General features: G+C 38.8%; 1 protein-coding gene across 3 annotated transcripts in view; it reads left to right on the top strand.

Annotated features, from left to right (window-relative positions):
• The window catches only part of QSER1 (glutamine and serine rich 1), an 88,024-nt gene extending 79,353 nt beyond the window's left edge, over window positions 1–8,671 (top strand). The window contains exons 10-13 of one of the 3 annotated variants that reach the window (XM_027837686.1): window positions 1,691–1,840; window positions 3,351–3,438; window positions 3,553–3,648; window positions 5,048–5,109. In XM_027837686.1, the coding sequence (XP_027693487.1) occupies window positions 1,691–1,840; window positions 3,351–3,438; window positions 3,553–3,641 (327 nt within the window). In that variant the 3' untranslated portion in view covers window positions 3,642–3,648; window positions 5,048–5,109. Of the gene's footprint in view, window positions 1–1,690; window positions 1,841–3,350; window positions 3,439–3,552; window positions 3,649–5,047 lie in introns of all 3 variants that reach the window. The other 2 variants (XM_027837688.1, XM_027837687.1) reach the window with 2 other exon arrangements.
• The last annotated feature ends 12,413 nt before the right edge of the window (window positions 8,672–21,084 follow it).

Here is a 21,084-nt window from a genome sequence, read left to right as displayed (position 1 = left end):
GATTGACCATCACTTGGCCAAGTATGTTAAACTTCCACAGGAGGTCTGGAAGTTATTTTATTTTCACATTCAGTAGTTGAGTTGTGTATGCTAATTTCACAGAATGAAAATAATATATTTTAAAAGGAACCTGCAGTATAAGAAGCTGTCAAGACAGTTAATTTTTTTAAATAGAAAGCTCCTAATTATTAGCTGAAATGGATGATTCTCTTCTAAGCTAACTTTAAAGACAGTGTAAAAGTTGGCAGAATGCTTTTTAATTTTTAAAATATAGCTGCAGTACCTATTTCATATGCATTTGAAATAAATACTTATCACATCTTCCCAGGATAGTCTTGTTGAATGTTTGGGAAATCAGTCCAGTAGCATTGTTTTCTTTGCCTCAGGAAATTTGTTTCAGATATCTTTTGATATCCTGGATTTATAGAAAAGATAAATTGAAAGTTGTCCTTTTGTCTCTATATAAGCCCAAAATTCATTGCTTCCAGCTTTGTTTAGAATCAGTGGTTAGTCTTTAAACTTCTTTTTTATATTGGTTGAAAGGAGTAATTGTATTCAGAAATAATTTAAGACAGGGAATGCATATGAAAAATGAATAGAAGTACAGTAATTCCTGATAAAAGAACACAGTTTAAAACAATAGGGACTAGGAATAATTGGTCGCTAAATTATTGGTAGCAAAGAATCATATTGTTTAGTGAAGATGAAACTTTTAGTCTCTTTATTTCTCAAGGGAAAGTATGATTCATTTGGGAAAAAATACATGCCCATTGTGTTTTCAGGAGCACAATTCTAGGTGTTTGGAAACACTCAGTGTCTGGATAAGAGAGTCTTTGAATTCTAGAGTTGGTGTGGTGGTGTGTAAGCACTCGGTTTGTCAGACTAAATTCTGAATTGTACATGTATTTATTTGGAATACTTCATCCCTTTACTCTGACAGTGGTAAACTTGATGGTGTGTAGTTTTGAGCTCATTAGCAACCTTTTAATCACTGTCCACAGCCTTCCTTTTCATTCCTAGTGGGAATGAAAGGGTGCAGAGTTGTGACCGTCTGACTGTTGTGACCTCTCAACAGTGATAAGGTGTTTTTTGAACAAATATTCAAAGAACTATTTAGAGATTTAATTGTATTAAATGTATAAATGTAGAGGAATAGAGTATCTTAAGATCATAGAATTTAGAGCTGGAAGGGAATTGAGACATCACCTAGTCCACAAGTGAGACATGCACTTACGATTCCATAGGGAAAAAGCAACAGGGCTGGACATGAAACCAGGACTTTTTGACTCCCCTTCTGGGGCTCTTCCCATTATACCACACTGCCTGGTACACGTAAGGAAGGCCTAAAACAACTGCTGGTTGTTGATTGTTTTTAAGACACTTTTCCTTCTGGAAATATGAGTGAACCTAGACAAGAAACAACTTTTAATAATTACCAGCCGCATTCTCACCTCAGATATCAGACATAAAAGCCTACACTGGATTTAATGTTCTGCATATACCTGAAGCAACCTATTTTATTTTATTTTCTTTCCAGTGGAGTTGGTCCTCCTGTGTCCCCGTCCCCCTGCTTAAAAAATTATATATTCTAATGCCAGCCTTCAATTTCTGATCCATTTTTAATTGTTTGTTTTTTTTTAAAGTACTGATTGTTTTCCTTCAAACATTATTTTGTCTTTCTCTTTTAAAGAATGCTTTGGAAAGTTTTCCTGAACTAACTATAATTACTCGGGACTCTAAAGTGAAAAGTGGAGGGTCTATTTCTAAAATCAGAATGAATGGCAAATCTTATAACAAGAAAACACTTAGGACTTCCAAATCAACCACTAAATCAACACAGGTAAGTGTCATGTAATTTTGAACTGTTTTCTCCTTGTATCTCTACCATGACTGCTCCCCCTGCCATTAGTCCTAGTTATGCTGTACATCTTGTCATGACCCAAAAATGTCCCTTTCCTCCAAGATTCTTAACTCTAAAGTTCCCTTTTCTCACCCCTCTTCTGTCCTTCTGCTGCTTCACTCCCCCTAAACCTACTCATCACCATTGACATGTCCTTTTCTCCCAGTTGGACCAACCTGCCCTAGATAGACTTTTTTAATAAGCATTTATTTTCTCTCCCTTCCCCTGAAGAATTTTTAAAAGGTCTTTTAAAAGACCTTATAACACATCCATCAAAAATTCCCACACTGGCCACATCCAAAAAATGTAGGTCTCATACTACATTTTTTTAAGTCCATCACCTCTGACAGGAGGTAATAGGTTTCAACTTTAGTCCTCTGGAATCATGATTTGTCATTACATTGATCAAAGTTCTAAAGTCTTTCAAAGTTGTTTTTTTGGCAGTTGGGGTTAAGTGACTTGCCCAGGGTCACACAGCTAGTAAGTGTTTGGTCTGAGGCCGAATTTGAACTCAGGTACTCCTGACTTCAGGGCTGGTGCTCTATCCACTGAGCCACCTAGCTGCTCCCTGTTTTTGTTTATATAATGCTGTTGTCATTATATAAATTGTTTTCTTAGAAGTCTTTCTGGTTTCCTTTGAAACTATCCATTTCATCATTGCTTATAGTACAGTAATCTTCCAGTATATTAATATAACATAATTGTTTAGCCATTCCCCAAAGATAAGTATGTGTTAGTTTCCAATTTTTTTTGTGTCTTTTGTTTTGTTTTTTGTTTTTAGGCAGTTGGTGTTAAGTGACTTGCCCAAGGTCACCCAGCTAGTAAGTGTCAAGTGTTTGGTCTGAGGCCGGATTTGAACTCGGGTCCTCCTGACGTCAGGGCCGGTGCTCTATCCACTGCGCCACCTGGCTGCCCCCTATCAAACACTTTGATACTGCATTCATCTGCTTCTTTAAATTCACTTTCCTTGCTTCACAGTCTTCATAAGCCAGCCATTTCCGTAATACTGTCTTCCAAACATACATCTGTCCCTCTGGCAGTGTTCCTGCTTCCCCAGTCCTCAAACCTGTGTCCTCTTCACCATCTACTTTCTTAGCAATGCCTCACAAGCTCTAGATACAAATAAGGAAGTCATGAAAATTTGCTGTTTTCTACATGTTCCCCATAGGGGCTGTTTTCAGACCTCCTCACTCCCTCAGTTCTAACTTCACAGGTCCCTGTTTTGACAAATAGTCAGAACTAAGGCCCCCTCTTGTGAGCTCTTTTCCTCCTCACCTCCCCTCTTCTATCCTTCCTCCCTCCTCTACTCCACTTCACTCCAAAAAGAACAAAGTGATCTCTTTCCTTGGCAAAGCAAGCTATGGAGCATTTGTACCTGATCCTGAGCTCCACTCCTTTCTCATCTCCTCGGTAAGTTCGCTTCGTGGACCATATCCTCCTCTGTTTGTAGCTAGCCAGCAGACGAAGGATTGGGAGTCATTCTCAATGTGAACTGGCAAGCACTGTTCTTAATTTGCCTTCTGCCAAATCTCCCCCAAGTAAGTCAGTTCCAGAATTGAAGTTGAGAGTTTGATGCAGTGTTTTTATAAAAGTATTCTTGTGTCAAGTGCTTATTTGTTCAGTGAAATATATCATTAAAATATTTTTTATAGGAGTTTGCTGTAGATCCAGAAAAAATACAGTTGTATTCTTTATATCATTCTCTTCATCATTACAAATACCATATTTATCTGATATGTAAAGAGGAGGTAAGTGCCTGTTTATGTTATTCATTTGTAAATTATGCTTTTAAAAAATTAATCTGCTTTAACTAAGACTACAGCTAATAATGTTGTCTTTTAGTATAAATAAGGTGAAAAAACTAGAAAATATGTACTTTGGAATTGCCTTTGGATAGTGGATACTCATAATTCTACCTTTTGTCCCTTTTTTTGCTCAGACTTGAACCCCACTATGTCTAATTACTTTATGCCATCATACATCCTGATATGTGCCATTTCCAAGCTCGTAGGTGCTGTTAATTGCAATACAAATTATGCTTCACTTTTTTCTACTCACAAGTGAGCATTTTCAAGTTGCCTGTAGTAACTGCTTTGACAGTAGTCTTCCTTTTTTAGTACTTAAACTAGCCTAGCTCAGGATAGTTATATCATTTTATTGCCATGAAATGAATATGAATCAGCATTTAGACAGAGTATGTTGAACTTGCTAAGAAATCACATATACAGTGGAAAGTGGAGCTCAGTAGATGGGATGTTTATAATACCTGTAACATATTACTGAGTGATCCTAGAAGAACTTTAACTAAATTTATCAGATTCAGCTATGTTTATCAAGTATGTGAAGTGCGGGAAAAGTCCAATAGTGATTTGAGGAAAAACGATGCTTGGGGAATTTTTATACTAAAGACTAGCTTTGAAATTGGCAGCTGACTTTTCCATTGTGACTTAACACATTTAGGAGGAGATGCGGAATTTTTGGGGGTCCTTAAAGAAATACTTATATTTCTCATGTGAAGCCCTAAAAAAGGGAAACTGTTATTTTTCCCTGGACCATGATAAAATGTTGTTTCTACAAGAATTAATATCCTTGGGGCAGCTAGGTGGCTCAGTGGACAGAGCACTGGCGCTGGATTCAGGAGGACTTGAGTTCAAATGCAGCCTCAGACACATAACACTTACTAGCTGTGTGACCCTGGACAAGTCACTTAACCCCATTGCCTAACCAAAAAAAAAAAAGAAAAAGAAGAAGAATTAATATCCTTGGCCAAGAATGTGACAGCCACTGATTAGGGAAGGAACCTACCACTTCACATTTTATGTTGTTGGAGATCACTTGGGTGAGAGCCTGTAAGACTCAAAAACCCTAATAAGAGTACAGATAGGAAGACTGCCACTTTCTGTAGGGCCACACATACATAGATTTGTCTTTTCTTCCAAGCCTGCCCAAAAGAATCATTGCTCAGTGTTGGATCCTTTTTTAATTGGCCTAATCTGGAATAGTCTGAATTTTCTCAATCTACCACGAGTTTGGGATACTAACATTTGTTTTCAAATATTTGAAGAATAAACTTTGGAGATACTGTAGTATTCAAAGAATATAATAAAGTCATGAATATAAACTAATGTGACAGTCTTTCTCCTTCAGATTTCATCTGTGCAAAAAAAAAATGAAGATTTAGGACAGGAAGAAATTGTACAGCTCTGTATGAAAAATGTAAACTGGGTGGAAGACCTTTTTGAAAAGTTTGGAGAACTTTTGAATTTTGTCCAGCAAAAATGTTCATGACATTTTCCAAAATATCATTTTTCTACATGCAAGAGGAAAAACAGTTCAAAGAGAATTTCCAGTTCTTCAGACAATGCAAACCTTCTTCACTTAGGAAACTTGTACCTTGGTTCCTGCTGAGGAAATTAGTCCTTTGTGAATGGACCTATAACACGTTTTTATCCTGATGAATGATTTTTCTATTTTGCAAACTATTGGGTAACAGTTATTTTCAGAAATGTTTTTTGAAAAACAGTAAAGCATGCACTAAATATAATTCTTTATTGCTACAGAGAACACTTAAATACTTTAGTTTTTCTTGCCTCTGGCTAAACAACAGCTAGGGGTGAAAATAAGCATATATTTGCATTTACATCTGGCCACCAAAATGAGAGTATTGTACATTTTGTAAACAGCTAGTGTGTTGTGTCATTCTGTAAGAGAATATCGCCATCATCAAATTCAGAAACCACATTCTGCTGTATGGACTCCTTTTACTCGGAACATGTTCAGGAAACTGGATGTGGAATTGGTGCAATCCTTTGACTGCTTTTTGTGTCAAATTATATTGTAATGAAAAACAATGAACTATACTATTTTCCCTGTTTTGAAGAAAAGTATTTTCCTTTATACTCTGTTTTTCTTTGGAAAAAATTCAATTGTACATTTTATCTCACTAATAGTTGTATTTTTCACAGAGAAAATATTGTGGTTATAATTGTTTCATATATCTTTGTAATACACTTTGCATTGTTTCCAGTAAACCTTATTCATTTATATGTTGACTTCCTATTGTAAACTCTATCTTGAAATAACTGATTTGTTTATACAGACGTGCTTCAGTGTTAACCAGAAAATGCATTTAGTACTAGACTAGTTTAGCATCATAAATGTAGTTGTGTTAGACACTGCAGTTATTTTCTGACATAGGAAAATAAATTTCTTACTAAACTAGCACTTGATTAACTGATTTATTAAAATGAAAGCTTAACTATGGCTTACTTTCTGGTTAACAAATTGGTAATTGACTTGATTATTTTATGCAGTGTTGAACACAGCTTACATCATTCTTAGAACTGGAAGTGGTGGAGTTCTCCTTTTGGTGCCTTTTCAACCTTTATACATGTTTTTGTAGCTTCCTTTAGTTTTAATAGCTGACATTTCAAATAGTTCTGCTCAGACAGTGAATGTATTAGGTTCAACATGATATTATTTTTTATTTTTGTTTGCCAACAGGATGCCTTATTTGTTTGGAAGAAATTTCCTAGCGTCACTCAGCTATCTCCTTTTTTAAGATTAAGAAATGGTCAACTACCATACTTTTGTTTATTTTACCACCATTTAGTGCCTTAACTCCTGCCAAGAAAGCAGTCTACTGCTCAGTGCCCAAAAAAGACATGGTTGTGTAGCCATTGCTAGTGTCTAGATTTTGAATTAACAGGCTAACATATAATACTTTAAAACCTCAGCAAATGTGGCTGAAAGTTGAAGATGACAAGCAATCTGATTTGTGTCAAAACACCTGTAGCACTGGGGGGAAAATTCAGTATTTACTCTTGAATACTTATTCTAGCAATAATACTTAAATGCTTATATATAATTGGACACAAGATAGAAACAATGTTTCGTGACAAGACAAATGTTCTATTTCTGGAAGTTTCTTAAAACCTGCTTAGGTAGCTTATTACCATGAAAATAGTACACGGTATAATTGCTTATTGGACTCATATCACCTGGACTCGTATTTGAGAGTACAGAATGTCAGAAGTAGAAGCATCATGAAACTAATTTATGCTAAGTGGAGAGGGACATAACATGTGGAGGAAGCAGCCATATTTTTCTCGTAGTATTGACTCTGGACAGAACTCACTTACAAAGTTCAAAACAAATTATATTGAGATGCTAAAAAGTAAAGACATGTTAATATGCCATTATTTATAAACATAAGCCTTTACATCATTCACCCAAATTAGCCTCTTTTAGCATTTCTAGTCAAACTTTTTATTTCTGCATTTTAGGTAACACGACTCAAAGTCATCAAAATTATTTCATGATGTGCCCTTGAAAAGTTAAAGTGAGACGTTTTCTTCGTTGAAATTAATCATGTGCTTCCTACCAAGACATCCATTTCACTTCCAGCCATACGCTTACAGCTTAGGCCACTTCAGTACAACAGGTGTACTATTTCCCACTACACATAGAAAAACAAGATTAGAGGTTAGTTCTATTTCTGCAGTATGCTGCCTGTGGGAGACCCAAGAATTCTAATTGTGACAACCTTTCAGTCCTCACATGAGCTGAGCAACATAGGCAACAGCAACAAAGTTCCTCCTCTCAGATCCTAGAAAAAAGAACAGTAAGTCAAGCTTATAAATGAACTCTCCCTTGCTAACTAAATACAAATGTTACTGAGTACCAATTCCTAACTTTTCTGAAAAGATGCTGATTACAAGGTTTATTGATGGCAGCTTGAGTTAAAGAGGGAATGTGCTTGTTGTCACCACAACATTTCAAGATGAGATTTTCCTGTCTACACAAACCTGAAAGGAAAGAAATTGCACAAAACATTTCTGTGTGTGTGTGTGTGTGTGTGTTTTATTTCAGATATCTGGTTGGAGAACAGGTGGTGTTCCCACATACACCCCCTTCCCTCATCCTAGCCCAGTCTCCTTTTTCTTGATCCTGCAGTGAAATAAAATATTAATGGTTTACTAGTCATCATGGTGTGGTGACAATAACAATTGCTCATTATTTTCTTTTCATTGCAAGATCAAATAGGGAAGTCCTGGAAAGAAGAAAAATCTTAAATAGTTTTTGTAAGTTTGCAAATTCTCTCTTAAACTACAAAATCAAAAAGTGATCATAGATTAATTTTCTAAGACGATGTTTTCCTCTGCATGAAAAGTCTTCTGTTCAAAGAAAATAGAGTTCTCAAAACACGCAAAAAAAAAAAAAAAAAAAAAAAAGAATTTTTTTTCTGAAAAAGTTGCTCCATTTTGAGCTGTGACTTTGAAGGTAGAACCCCATAAAAGTCAGTGGAGCAGCCAGGTTTAAAGTGGTTGGTAATATTTTTGAAAGCTGCTTCAGGTGTTTAAGTTCTAGAATGTTTATTGCGTCTGTATGTTTTAAAAGCTGTTTCTGCGTCATGTAGCAGAAAAGGTTGGCAGAAAGGCAGTTTGTTGAATAGAATGTAAAATCCCAGGATAACTGCTTCCAACTGTGTCAGTGGCACAAAAACAGTGCACCTAGCTGTGCATTATTGCACAATGTACACCTTGTTGCATCAACGTTAAATGCATGCTTTTGCATATCACCTTTTATTTATGTGACGATAACTGAAATTACAGATACTAAGGAACCTTATGCATTTTTAGTCCAGAGTTTCAAGTGGTCCAGATACTATGTATGGAAATGTGAAAGGACAATTTTGTATAATACACATTTGATGTTACTAATTCATTAAAATGAAAGCAATTTTTAAACAATAAAACTGAAAATGTTCTGGGTATTTGTTTTTTTCTTTTAAGTGAATTAGTTTTCTTTTACGAGTTTGAGTTTTTATATTGCATTTGAAAAGTGAGTCATGATTTAAAACTTTAACTGTTTTGATTTCAATTTTATTAATAGCATAGTTACAGTTTTATCTTAGAAAAATTCACAACATTGAACTAATGTTGCTTTAAGTTAAAATGTCCTTCAAAATCCTACTGCTTCTTCCTACCCCATGTATTTACCCCACAGGCATAATAAAACTCTGTTTAGCCTGCATTTTTTTCCCCACTTAAACTAGCACATAATTAAAGCAATAGCTATATCACTTTTTTTTTAATGAAAATTTTAGCACTAAATCCATTTAATGGGTTTTGTTTTTTATGGTTCCTTGCTTTTCAAAGTAACAAGATATAATCCTATTGTAGGGAATAAAAAGTCTATTGAGCCACTGATTTTAAATTTTCACTATTTGCTCAAAGAAATTCTTTCCTTCCCTGTTTTGAAAGCCATTTAATACATTTGTAAAATAACATTGCTCCCATTAGCCATAGCCATCTGATGAAAATGGATCAAAGAAATGTATTATGCAATTTATCTGCTTCACTTCATTCAATTTTTAGAAGTCCTATGGTTTTAGGTTCCCTACCTTTAAGGTATTTTTAAACTGTCAGCTCTCATTTCTTGAGTGGATTAGCCACCTTGGAGCCAGAGTTACTGATAGTTCTTATAAATTGCTTTGTTAGCATCTGGTTCTGGTTCTTTTTTTCCTTCAGTTCCCCATCAGAAATCCCTTTTAGGAAAATCTCATAGGAAGACTCCAACAGACTATTAGAGGAAATTGGGGGCCTTGATGTTTGAAGGACCTTAGTCATAAGTAGCAGAGCCAGGATTCTAACTCAGACTTTGATCTAGACATCTTTCCATTACGCCTGTCCTTATTCTATGGAATAACATGTATCAACATGAGGAATGAGCTGTGAATTCCCCAGGTGATAGGTTTGCAATGAATCAGGATGAAGAAATGGTAGCTTAAGATGTGGTCTTCCCGATGTGTTAGATAATACCCACGATCAGGCTACAATCCAAAAAGATTCTGTTGCCAAATGCAAATTATTTAGGATGAGTGTGACCTTCAGAATGAAGGAAACATAATTACATTGAGGTAACTAAGTAAAACAGGCTGTGTTGGTGATTTTGTGCTTGGTGAGTTTATGTGTACTGTTACTGTCCTCGTGCTTTCAGTTACAGGCTCTGTCAAGGGCCCCCAAGTGAATGACTCTTAGTTTTATGTCCTGAGTTTCCTATCTCTAGTTCACAGTATCTGAACTGGGCAAGCATCGAGTGCACCCAGACCTGGCATCATCCAGCTCTTCAGAAGACTCTGAAATTTGCTTCGACCCTCAATTTGCCTCTTGCAGTTTCTAATCATTCCTACCTGTTCTGCCCTCTGATGCCCAAGCAGATCTCCAATTCCTCTTCTGTATGGTATGTTTCCCTCAATGATCCACTCCCTCCACTGCAGTCTCTTCTAAGTTAATTTTGATGTTTGCTTTTAGAATCTCTCTGGGATTTATGCTTTTTCCTCTCTTCAGTTTCTGTTTTGTTCCTTGATATTAAAAAATTTCCCCCAATCTGTTTCTTCCCTTTCTTCCACTTATAATTCATCCTATTCACCTGCATTGTGTCCTCATACAAAGTGCTACCTGGGGACATAGTTGTTTCACCAACACTTAAAGGGGGACAGCATAGACAGTCACAGGAAAGCACTGGGCTGGCAAATGTGGTTTCTCCTGGTACTTCTCACTAGCTTTATGATTGTGGGCAAGTCACAACCTTTCTGTAAAATGACAGGGTTGGATAAGCTCTAAGGTTCCTTCAGAGACTAAAATTCTAAAAGTGTTTTGTTTAACAAATGACAAGGTGCCTGGTAACTGCTGCGTCTGATGGATACAAGATAAGAAAGGTAAGGGGCAGCTAGGTGGCAAAGTGGATAGAGCACTGGCCGTGGAGTCAGGAGGACCTGAGTTCAAATTTGGCCTCAGATACATGGTACTCACTAGCTGTGTGACCCTGGGCAAGTCACTTAACCCCAATTGCCTTGCCAAAAAAAAAAGAAGAAGAAGAATTAGAAGTCAGGTCATGATCCCAGTACTGAGGAAATCTGGAACCTACTTGATGAGACCCAGACTACAACCAAGGAAGCACTAGTAGAATAAATAAGTATGTAATCCAAAGCTTCCTTCTGTGCTATGGATCATCATGGCAATAGGAGTTCAAGAAGAGAACACTTAAATTCCATAACACAATTAAACAGTGAGTACACAAGACTATTTCAGGAAGGTTTCAGCCCAGCATGAGCTAAGTCTTGAAGGATGGCTGGGAATTAAAAGACAGAGTGGGGTGGGAGGGGAGTAAGCTACTTTCCAGGTGGACCAAAGGTGATGTCCTGGAAAACCACAGAGTGTGATCCAGTCGAGGGTGACCAGATAATGTGAGGACGAGTAGCCAGAGATCAGACTGGAAAGCTAGGTTGGGTCAAAGTGGAGAAGGCCCTTGAATAACAAACTGGAGTTTGTGCTGTTTCCTGGCTTTCAAGGCATTAACGATTGGTTTTGTTGACATTAGTGGAAGTTTGCTGCATCATTACAGAGATGGGCTCTGCACTGGAGCACTGTCAAAAGACTAATTGGGCCTGAACTACTACAGAGCAGGCTTGGGGAAAGGGGGTGAGAGATGTATTAATTAACTCTGTTTTTAATGGAACTTTATCAGTGACTTAAAAACTCTTGGACTAATCAACAGGAGGCCCTCTCCATGCCAGTCTTCCATTGAGTTTTAATAATAAAATGTTTATTTGGCAAGAATGAGTCAGGAAGTCAGGGTTTTTCACAGCCCAGACTAATGCAAAGTGCATTAGCATTATCACTGTGTTTGGCAAACAATTCACTATCAAAGAAGATAACATTAAAGCACTAGCCACCAAGCAATATCAAAACCCAACCTTTAAATCTGTCAGTTCTGATCATGAACAAACATTTTGGATATTCCTATAAGATGAGAAAGATGAGAAATGCTACTACTATTGTAAGTGGGTTCCAAGGATGTAAAGAAAACTATCTCTAAAGAGAGAGAGATGCTTCAGCTGATAATCCTCTCAGCCCTACCTAAGGAACAATGCATTTCACAGAGGCCTTCTTAGTCAACAAGCATTTAAGTGTTTACCATGTGCCAAGCACTGGGGCTATAAAGAGGCAAAAACAGGAGCCCGTTCTATTGAGGAAAAGAGGCTTTCTGTGTAGAAGTAAAGGAGTGTATTCCAGGCAATGAAAAGGTGTAAAGTCAGGATGAATATGCTATATGATGAAGGGCAAGTTAGGTGACGAAGCTTATAGGAACAGAATGCCCAGAAGGAAGTGCAAGAAGATTGGAAAGGTAGAAAGGAGCAGGTTGTGGAGGGCTTTAAAAACCGAACAGGATTTTATAATGGGGCAAGGGGGAAGAGGAGACACGGTCAGACCTATGCTTTAGCAAAATTGCTTTGGCAGTTGAATGGAGGATGCATAGGAGTAGGGAAGCACTTGAGATGGGGAGACCAATTACAAAGCTATTGTAACAGTTCAGACAAGAGGGGATGAGGGCCTGTCCTAGGGTAGTAGCTGTGTGAGTGGAAAGAGACACGTAAGGGAAAGCCGTGAAGGTAAACTACGTGACTTGACAACAGAATAGATATATGGAACGAATGCAAGTGAGGAGTTCAGGATGACACTGAGGTTGGGAGCCCGGATGAGTAGGATGGTAAGTTCAATTTTGGACATGTTGAGATAGGGGGCATCTGTATCTGAGATGTCCAGAAGGCAGCTGGTGAAATGGGAATGGAGCTCAGGAGAGACTAGGGCTAGATGTGTGCCGCGGGGAATCATCTGCATAGAGAATGAACCCATGGGAGCCGATGAGGTCCCCGTGAGAGACAGAGGGAAAAGACCTCCACCGTGACATGGATGACTATCTGGGAGAAGAGACCAGGAAGGGGCATTGAAGCAGAGCACTGCAGTGCCCACGGAGGGGCTGCGGACCAGGGCAAGAGGAGGTCCGGAGCTACACAGGGTCACTGTGACCACGGCAGGTGTAAAGTGGCAGCTTTGCTGTCGACCAGCCAGTTTGAGGTCATAGGTCCCTAGGCAGGTGGTGCAGTGGATGGAGCACTGGGCCTGAAATCAGGAAAACTCATCTTCCTAGCTGTATGGCCCTGGGCAAGTCACTTAACCCTGTTTGCCTCAGTTTCCTCATCTATAAAATGAGCTGGAGAAGGAAATGGCAAACCACTCCAGTATCTTTGCCAAGAAAACCCTAAACAAGGCCACAAAGAGTTGGACATGACTGAACAAGAACAAGATCCTTCCCATCCTTTATAGTTAAATGACTTGAGTACGAATGATACCAAAACTGAATTCTCTTCTAACTATATCCTATTAGATGTAATTATCCAAAATGGCTATAATAATAGAGAAAGCAGGACTGGCTCAAGGCTTATTGGCATCCCAGGCAGTGAACATTTGTGTCTTTAAGATTTGCCATTTGGGGCACCCTTTAACATATACTACTTAGGGCCCTTATGGCTGGTACTGGAAGAAAATGAGGCATTTTAGCTCTTTGCTGAATCCTCAGAATTTTCAGACTTAATAAAATAGCCTGTCACTAAAACAAAAACCGAAAAAACCCAACAAAGCAAAAAAGCACTTGGTTCAAGAGAGAGGGAAAAAGCACAAGTTTCTCGATAAGGGACAACCAATAAGTCTGATTTCTGAGCCTTAACAAGCCAAAATTCAGTCACCTTTTCAAATGCCATACTCTTTAGGAGAACAGATACCATCATGATGGTGGATAGGAGGCCTCCAAAAGTAGGGTTATCTGGATTCCAGCCCTGCCTCTAACCCATCTCATCTATGTCATCTTAGATCACTTAACCCCTCATTACTCCTGGCAAAAACTAAATTTCAGAAAAGCTGCCTGACTCCCTCAGAGGAGGGAAATGCCCTTACCAGAAATTCCCTACTTTCATGAAATCACAGATTTGATTTTTTTTAAACTAAATACCAGACCTTCAGCATTATATATGTGTGTGTGTGTATATATATATATATACACATATATATATATACATACACACACACACACACATATATATTTTTGCTGTTGAGCAAGGTTTAGTATGAATCAATTTCATCTGGACACAATTTAAAGATTTAGTTAATGAAATAACAAGATCACTTTGGCAGCATCAGGACCCAGACAGAGGTTCTTACCAAAGTTGTGAAAACAGTAACTTGGATGTTTCCACTGGTTAGTTTGTTGATATTCACCAGTATTAGGATACCCTTGTAACAAGTCCGTGGAGCATGTCCAGTAGGCTCCAACCACTTCCAAGCCACATGGAGGGGAAAGGGGAGATGAGAACAGGTGAACCTGCTTCTCCAAGTAAGGGACAGTGAGTAATGAAAGGGACCCATTTCCTGGTGCAGAACATGCACAGAATTCTGTGACTCTCCTGCTGTTTACTGAGTGATAAGGAAAAGTCTACTTTTCTTGGCGACTGAGTGGGAACTGAGCATATTGACGGAAGTCACTGACCAGCCAAATCAAATTTTGCTTTCTGCTAGCCACGAACTGTAAGAACAACTCTGCACTCCCTCGGGACGGTGGGAGGGGCCGGCTGGCTGGTGAGCTCATTGGCCTTTTAAGCAAGCCTATGTCTGAGCTGGGGCTCCTACAGTTTGTGCCTTCTTCTCCTTGGTACAGGGCCTTAGAAGATCTCAAAAGGTCAGAGGAATCAACAGTGGTGCTGGCTGAGAAGCAGCCATCTCTGATAAGGGACCTATTGACTCAGCCAAGATGCCTAGTCCTATGAGCCAACAGCAGTGTGTCTACTGGGTATGCAGAGCAGGGAGGGGTGTTTATAGAGAATTTCTTTAAGTTAAAGCCTATTCTCCTCAAGGACCAGAGGAGAGGACGCCCCAGATGGGGGAGGGAGGACCTCTTCTATTTCAGGTACTATGATATCTTCAAAATAAATATCTCTTTGTAAGAGCTAATTGATTCTAATTGGTGATGGGTGATCCTGGGGAGACACTAATTGGCACTAGTAAATGGTAATGGAGTGGTGATTGATACTGGGGAAAACACCAGAATGCTGGCTGGAGCCAAATGCATTCGAACCCCATTATTCCTCAGGGGTAGCCCTAAACCTCAAGGGGGAGATAATAGCCAGTCAAGCTCTGGGAAGTAGACATGCCAGTGAAATTGCATTGAGGAGAATAAGCCCAGAGTCTATACGTGTTACATAACCCTGTTTAATTTTTACTTGATTTTGGTATTATTTCATTACAACTGTGGACAAATTGCAAATAACACTGCTAAGACAACTGCCTGATCTTCATCTCCAAATTGATCTCTTGTACTGCTAAAGTTAGGAGTTTTATTAAGTCAATGCCCCAAAGAAATGTAAAATGATAGTCCCGCAGGTTCAATACCAGGAAAAGGCTAAATCTGTGCTTTTCCAAATGTAAACAGAAGTTGAAAAATTCCTTTTGCCACCAAAAAAATAGCAGTGTGAGTCAAAATTTTATACAGTATTTGACCTCCTATTCCCCTAATCCCTGCGATTTAGATATCCCATCTGTCAAAATAAAAACCCACTTTCCCTGCTCTCTGTCCTCCCTTTCTTAACCTCAGTTAGCTCAGCTCTAGCCCACTGGAGTTCCTTTCCTCCAATGCCCTGCCGTTTATGGCCTCTGATCTCTCTACTCTGTTTTAATAAATTCCCCATTATGGTAGTTTTCTCCTCTGACAATTTTCATTATCTGGCATTCACAGAAGTGTGCTCTCCCCAGATGTGGGCCTACAAAGGGCAGGGAAGATTATAGTTACCTGAAGTTTTGCAAATTTAATCTAAAGGGCTTTAAACTAAAGTAGATTTGGAGGATGAAAAGTGCTGATGTATGTCTACCGACTAGGTCTCAGAGGATCGTGACAATGAGAATAGTGGACAAAATCTATATACATATTCAAAAAATCATAGCAGTTTTTTTGTGATAGTAAAAAAACCAAACAAACCTGGAAACAAAGCAGATGGTCATTAATTAGGGGGGAGGGTGACAACAAATTGTTACATACAAAAGTAATAGAACATTACTGTAACATAAAAAATGAAGTTCAGGGAGTGGGCTAAATGCTCAGGATACAAATACAAGAAAGCAAGCCAGTCCCTGCCTCTAACAAGGGAAGACAAAACACAAAAGGGATCCAGAAAGGGGAGGGATGTAAGAGCATGCCATAGAGATAGCCTTGAAGTGACTAGACTGAGATAAGGTGAAAGTTCAACAGAGCCTAGAGTGGCTTGTTGACTATAATTTAATTTAGGGGAAGCTGGATTCCCTTAATTGTAGGAGATGAATGTAAAAGCAGAACATTACATTAATTTTGTAGACAGACTAGGCAAGATTATGTTTTAAATTTTCTTAATAAAGCAGCATGTCGATCTGACACAGTCATTTTGTATTACAATGTTCATAATTATTTGAAAATAGACTGTCACATTTTTTGAAATATCTTGAATTCTTCCTAAGATATGCCATGTCCAGACAAAATAACTATAATAACATTAGTTAGTGACTTGTCTAAAACAGTGCAGTGAACAAAGCCGATAAAATTGAAGACAGAACTTCACTGTGATTCATTCCTGATTGTAAGGTAATTTGTGGAATTTTATTTTAAATTTCCTCCACTGGAAGAAAATTCACTCCACAAGAAGGGCCAATATCCACTGTCATTCATCTCTACCTTTCCAGGAAGTATCTGATGAGAATTTACTAAATTGTGAAGTCCTTGAGGGCAGCTACTAAAACTGATACTCACTCAGTAGCCCAAAGGCCTACTATGCTGCTTCAGTCTTTTTGACTAATGCTTGCTTGACAACTGTTTTTCCAAGCTAGAGAACTAGAGCACTAAAATTTTACAAACTGAAGATTAAATTATCTGTTTTTAAAAGAGGAAATAGCTGCTTAATCAATTTAGACCAAAATTCCTGGGATCTAAATCAAATTAGGGTAACAATGATCCTGTTTATTACTCTAAACTACTAGAGTGTCATCCTACCACTAGGGTAATATTCTAAAAGTGTTATCATAGGATTATAGATTTAGAGTTAGAAGTGACCTTAGAGGTCTAGTGCAGGCCCCTCATTTTACAGATGAGGAAACTGAGGCCTAAAGAAGATGTCTTGCCCAAGATCACACTGGAATTTGAACTCAGCTCTTGTGCCTCTTTCCATTGTACCATACTGCCTCCCTGTGGCTTTAATATTTGTAGATTTTTGTTAATTAAACATTGGAACTGTACATATTTTAACTGAACTAGTTATATTGCAAAAAAATAAAAATAAAACAGCCCCTTAATGTATTTCTTTACCCCATGAAAAGGGTTATTGTTACTTTACGACATATAAAGGACAAAGGGGGATGACTGGGAATAACTGGAATATTTTTATGAAATATTTACAGTAAACAGGATTTGCTCTAATTCCTTCACAGCAATGGAGCTTTCTTTCCTCTTCAACCCTTCCCCCCACCCCCCTACTACCAACTAACAAGAAAACTTTTATGTAACTTTTGAATTTGAAATGAAGCCATGGGCAAACTCATTAAAACTACTTAAGCTCTCACATTATGTTTAAGGCTTTGAATTTAAATGGAAACCATGTTAGAATTTTTAATATGTCTATTTCTTTAATTTCTGTTTAAAAATCATGAAATGAAATTCATGAATGCCTTTAAAGCAATTTTTTATTATGCACACAGTAAGAAATAATTCTACTTTAGTTCAGCTTAAGGATCTGTATTCATTATTTCCAAATAAATCTTTGAAGATTACATTAAACGAAATATTGTTACATATTTCATGATGTTTAAAATCCATACAGAACAGTAAAGACAGTTTCTCTGGTCCCCTCTTCGCTGCTACAATAACAAATATACAGTTTGATTCATTACATTCATGCATTCATTTGATAAGCATTTATTATTGCCTGCTATGTGTAGGTCATCCTGCTAAGCACTCAGAAGTAAGACAAGTAAGCAGCAATCCTCTTGAAGCTTATCCAAGAAAAAAATCCTATCATTATATCAAAAAAATGCTGAAAAAGCTCTTAACAAAATACTTATTTCTGTTAAAAAAAAACCCACTAAAAAGCCTAACTACAAATGGATCTTTCCTTAATGTAATCTAAAACCAAGAACAAGTCTTATATGTAATAGAGAAAGGCTAGAGGCCTTTCCAATAAAATCAGGGGTAAAGCAAGGATATCTGTTATCACTGCTACTATTTGACATAGTTCTGGAAGTGTTTGCTATAGCAATAAGCCAAGAAAAAGAAATTGAAAGAATAAGCATAGGCAACAAAGAAACAAAATCATCCCTGTCCACATATGATATGTTGGTCTACATAAAGAACCCTAGAGACTGAACTAAAAGTTAATTGAAACAATAACTTCAGCAAAGTAGCAGGAAATAAATCCATACAAATCATCAACCTTCTCTGTATTTTACCAACTAAAGCCAGAGGTAGAAACAAAAATTTCATTCAAAATAACTACAGAATTGCAAAATACTTGGGAATACTTGTCTACTAAGACACATAAAGAAATTACATGAATACAACTACAAAGCATTCTCTACAAAAATTAAGAAGGTCCAAATAACTGAAGAAGTATTCATTACTTGTGGATGGGTTATGTCAATATAATTAAAATGGTAATTTTACCTAAATTAATTTACATATTCAGTGCCATAACAAACTACCAAGCAGTTACTTTAGAGAACTAGAAAATCTGTAACAAAATTCATCTGGAGGAACAAAAGGTCAAAAATCTCAAAGGTAATAATGAGAAAAAGTGGGGAGGAAAGGGGGCTCAGGATTGCTAGAGGTCAAATTATACTACATAGTAGTAATCATAAAAACTATTTGATACTGGTTAGAAAAACAGAAATATCTCAACCATATACCCTAACAGGTTATTAACAGATGGCTATATGCCATCGATATAAAAGGTCATATCAGGGGGCAGCTAGGTGGCGCAGTGGATAGCGCACCGGCCCTTTAGTGAGAAGGACCTGAGTTCAAATCCAGCCTCAGACCAAACACTTGACACATACTAGCTGTGTGACCTTGGGCAAGTCACTTAACCCCGACTGCCTCACTTAAAAAAAAAATAAAAGGTTACATCATAAACTTAGAGTAGTAAGGAAGGAGGTGCCTTTTGCAACTACTGATGGGAAGAGTTCTCCAGCAAATCAGAGAGTTAAGGACTCTTAAAATAGGCAATTTTGATTACATAAGCTTTTGCATAAATACAGCTAAAATGAGAAGGGAAACTTAACTAGGAAAAGAAATCTTTGCAATGAGTTTCTCTCGTCTGATATCCAAGATATGTAAGGAAATGATTCAAATATATTAGAAAAGAACTGTTCTCTGATAGATTAATAGTGAAAGAATATGAACAGGCAGTTCCTCAAAAGAAAAAAAAAACAGGCCATCAATAACCATATGATGAAAATATTCCAAGTCACTACTAACAAGGAAAATGCAAATTAAAGCAACTTGGGAGCTTCTACCTGACACTCATCATGCTGGCCAAAGATCTTAAAAAAGAAAAATAGAACTGTTGGTAGGGATGTGGGAGAAAAGACACACTGATGAATTGTTGGTGGAGCTGTGAATTGGCACCACCATTCTGGAAAGCAATTTGGAACTACACCTCCAAAGACGCTACATTCTACAGACCCTTTGATCCACTAATACCACTACTGTGCTTATACCCAAAAGAGTTAAAAGAAAGGAAGGAGAAACACACACACGAAAATTTACAGCAGCAATTGTGCAAAGAAGTGGACAATAGAGGGTTATTCATCACCTGGGGAATAACTGAACAAATTATATGTGAATATAATGGCATGTCATTGTGCATAAGAAATGATGAAAGGGACAGAATTAGAAAAATCTGAGAGGAATTACATGAACTAATAGTGAAGTGAGCACAATCAGAAAAACAATTTGTACCATAACTATAGCACTGGGTTTTTTTTTTTTTTGTTTTGTTTTTTTCTTGGCAAGGCAATTGGGGTTAAGTGACTTGCCCAGGGTCACACAGCTAGTAAGTGTTTGGTCTGGGGTCGGATTTGAACTCAGGTTCTCCTGACTTCAGGGCCAGTGCTCTATCCACTGCGCCACCTAGCTGCCCCTATAGCACTGTTAAGACAAACAACAATGAAAGATTTAAACACTCTGCTTGATACAGGTTAGAATGGAGGTGAAGAATGACCCTGCCTTTTTTCGGAGGCAGCCAATATGTTGATTTGTTTTGCTTAACGATAAGAGAAAGTGTTTTTTTTTTTTTTTAATTTTTTTATGGCAACAGAATTCTGTACAAGAGAGGAGACAACGATGGAGATGCAAAGGAATGATAAAGAATAAGAGTTATCAGTGAAACACTAAAGTTCTATTTCATAATAATAACGCAAACCATCCCTGAAAAATAGGTTCCATTTCTGTAGCCGCTGGAAGCCTGCACTGCACCATATCCTTCCCTGGGAGTTGAGGAGGGTGAATGTTTGACAAATGAGAAAACGGAAGCTTAATTCCATTCAGCCAGGTGGGAAGCGCCTACTATAGGAAAGGGGCCGTGGCGGGTTTTGGGGAGACCAAACAAAGCAATCTCTCCATCCGAGGAGGTTCTGGGCTGCAGGCCAACGCTGGGGGAGGACAGCCTGCAAGACAGCTCCAGCAAGGGAGAAGGGGCTGCTTAGCGAGCGGGGAAGGTTTCCTGCAGGAGAAGCCCGAGGCTGAGAAAGGGTCGGGACCGGGATTCTAGGCATGACTGTACAAAGCGTACGAGACACAGACAGCCGTGCCAAAGCTCCCCCTGGTCCGAGGCTTCTGCCCATTCCCTCCTACGTGCCCAGCCCTAGGACAGCCAGGTGCGCCGAGGAATGCACGCGGGGTGAGCGCCCGCTGTGCTGCCCAGATCCGTGCCTCACCTCCGGAGGTGAGGGCGGCCGATCCGGGCGTTCTCAGCTGTCACTGAGAGGGCGGGGGGCAGGGCGGGCAGGCAGCCCCCCCCCCCACGGCCTGCACCGGCCCATCCGCCGCTCGGAGCCCCGCAGCGACGGAGGGCGGGGCCTCCCAGGCTCAGGTGGGAGGGAGAGGCGACCCCGCCTCGTGCCGCGCCTCCTCCCGGCGCACGGGGGCAGCACGGGCGGCGGAGGGGGCGGGGCCTAGGGCGGGGCTTGCCAGAGTCCCACCCCCCTGCGGGCCCGAGGGAGCCGGCTCGCGGGACGCGCCGGCCGAGCGCTTATTGCCGTCGGGGGAGCCGCGGC

Source organism: Vombatus ursinus, unplaced genomic scaffold (genome assembly GCF_900497805.2).
Source record: "Vombatus ursinus unplaced genomic scaffold, bare-nosed wombat genome assembly UNPS02014822.1, whole genome shotgun sequence".
Lineage (NCBI taxonomy): Eukaryota > Metazoa > Chordata > Mammalia > Diprotodontia > Vombatidae > Vombatus > Vombatus ursinus.
The sequence above is the reverse complement of the archived record's forward strand: the minus strand, read 5'-3'. Positions and strand labels throughout refer to the sequence as shown.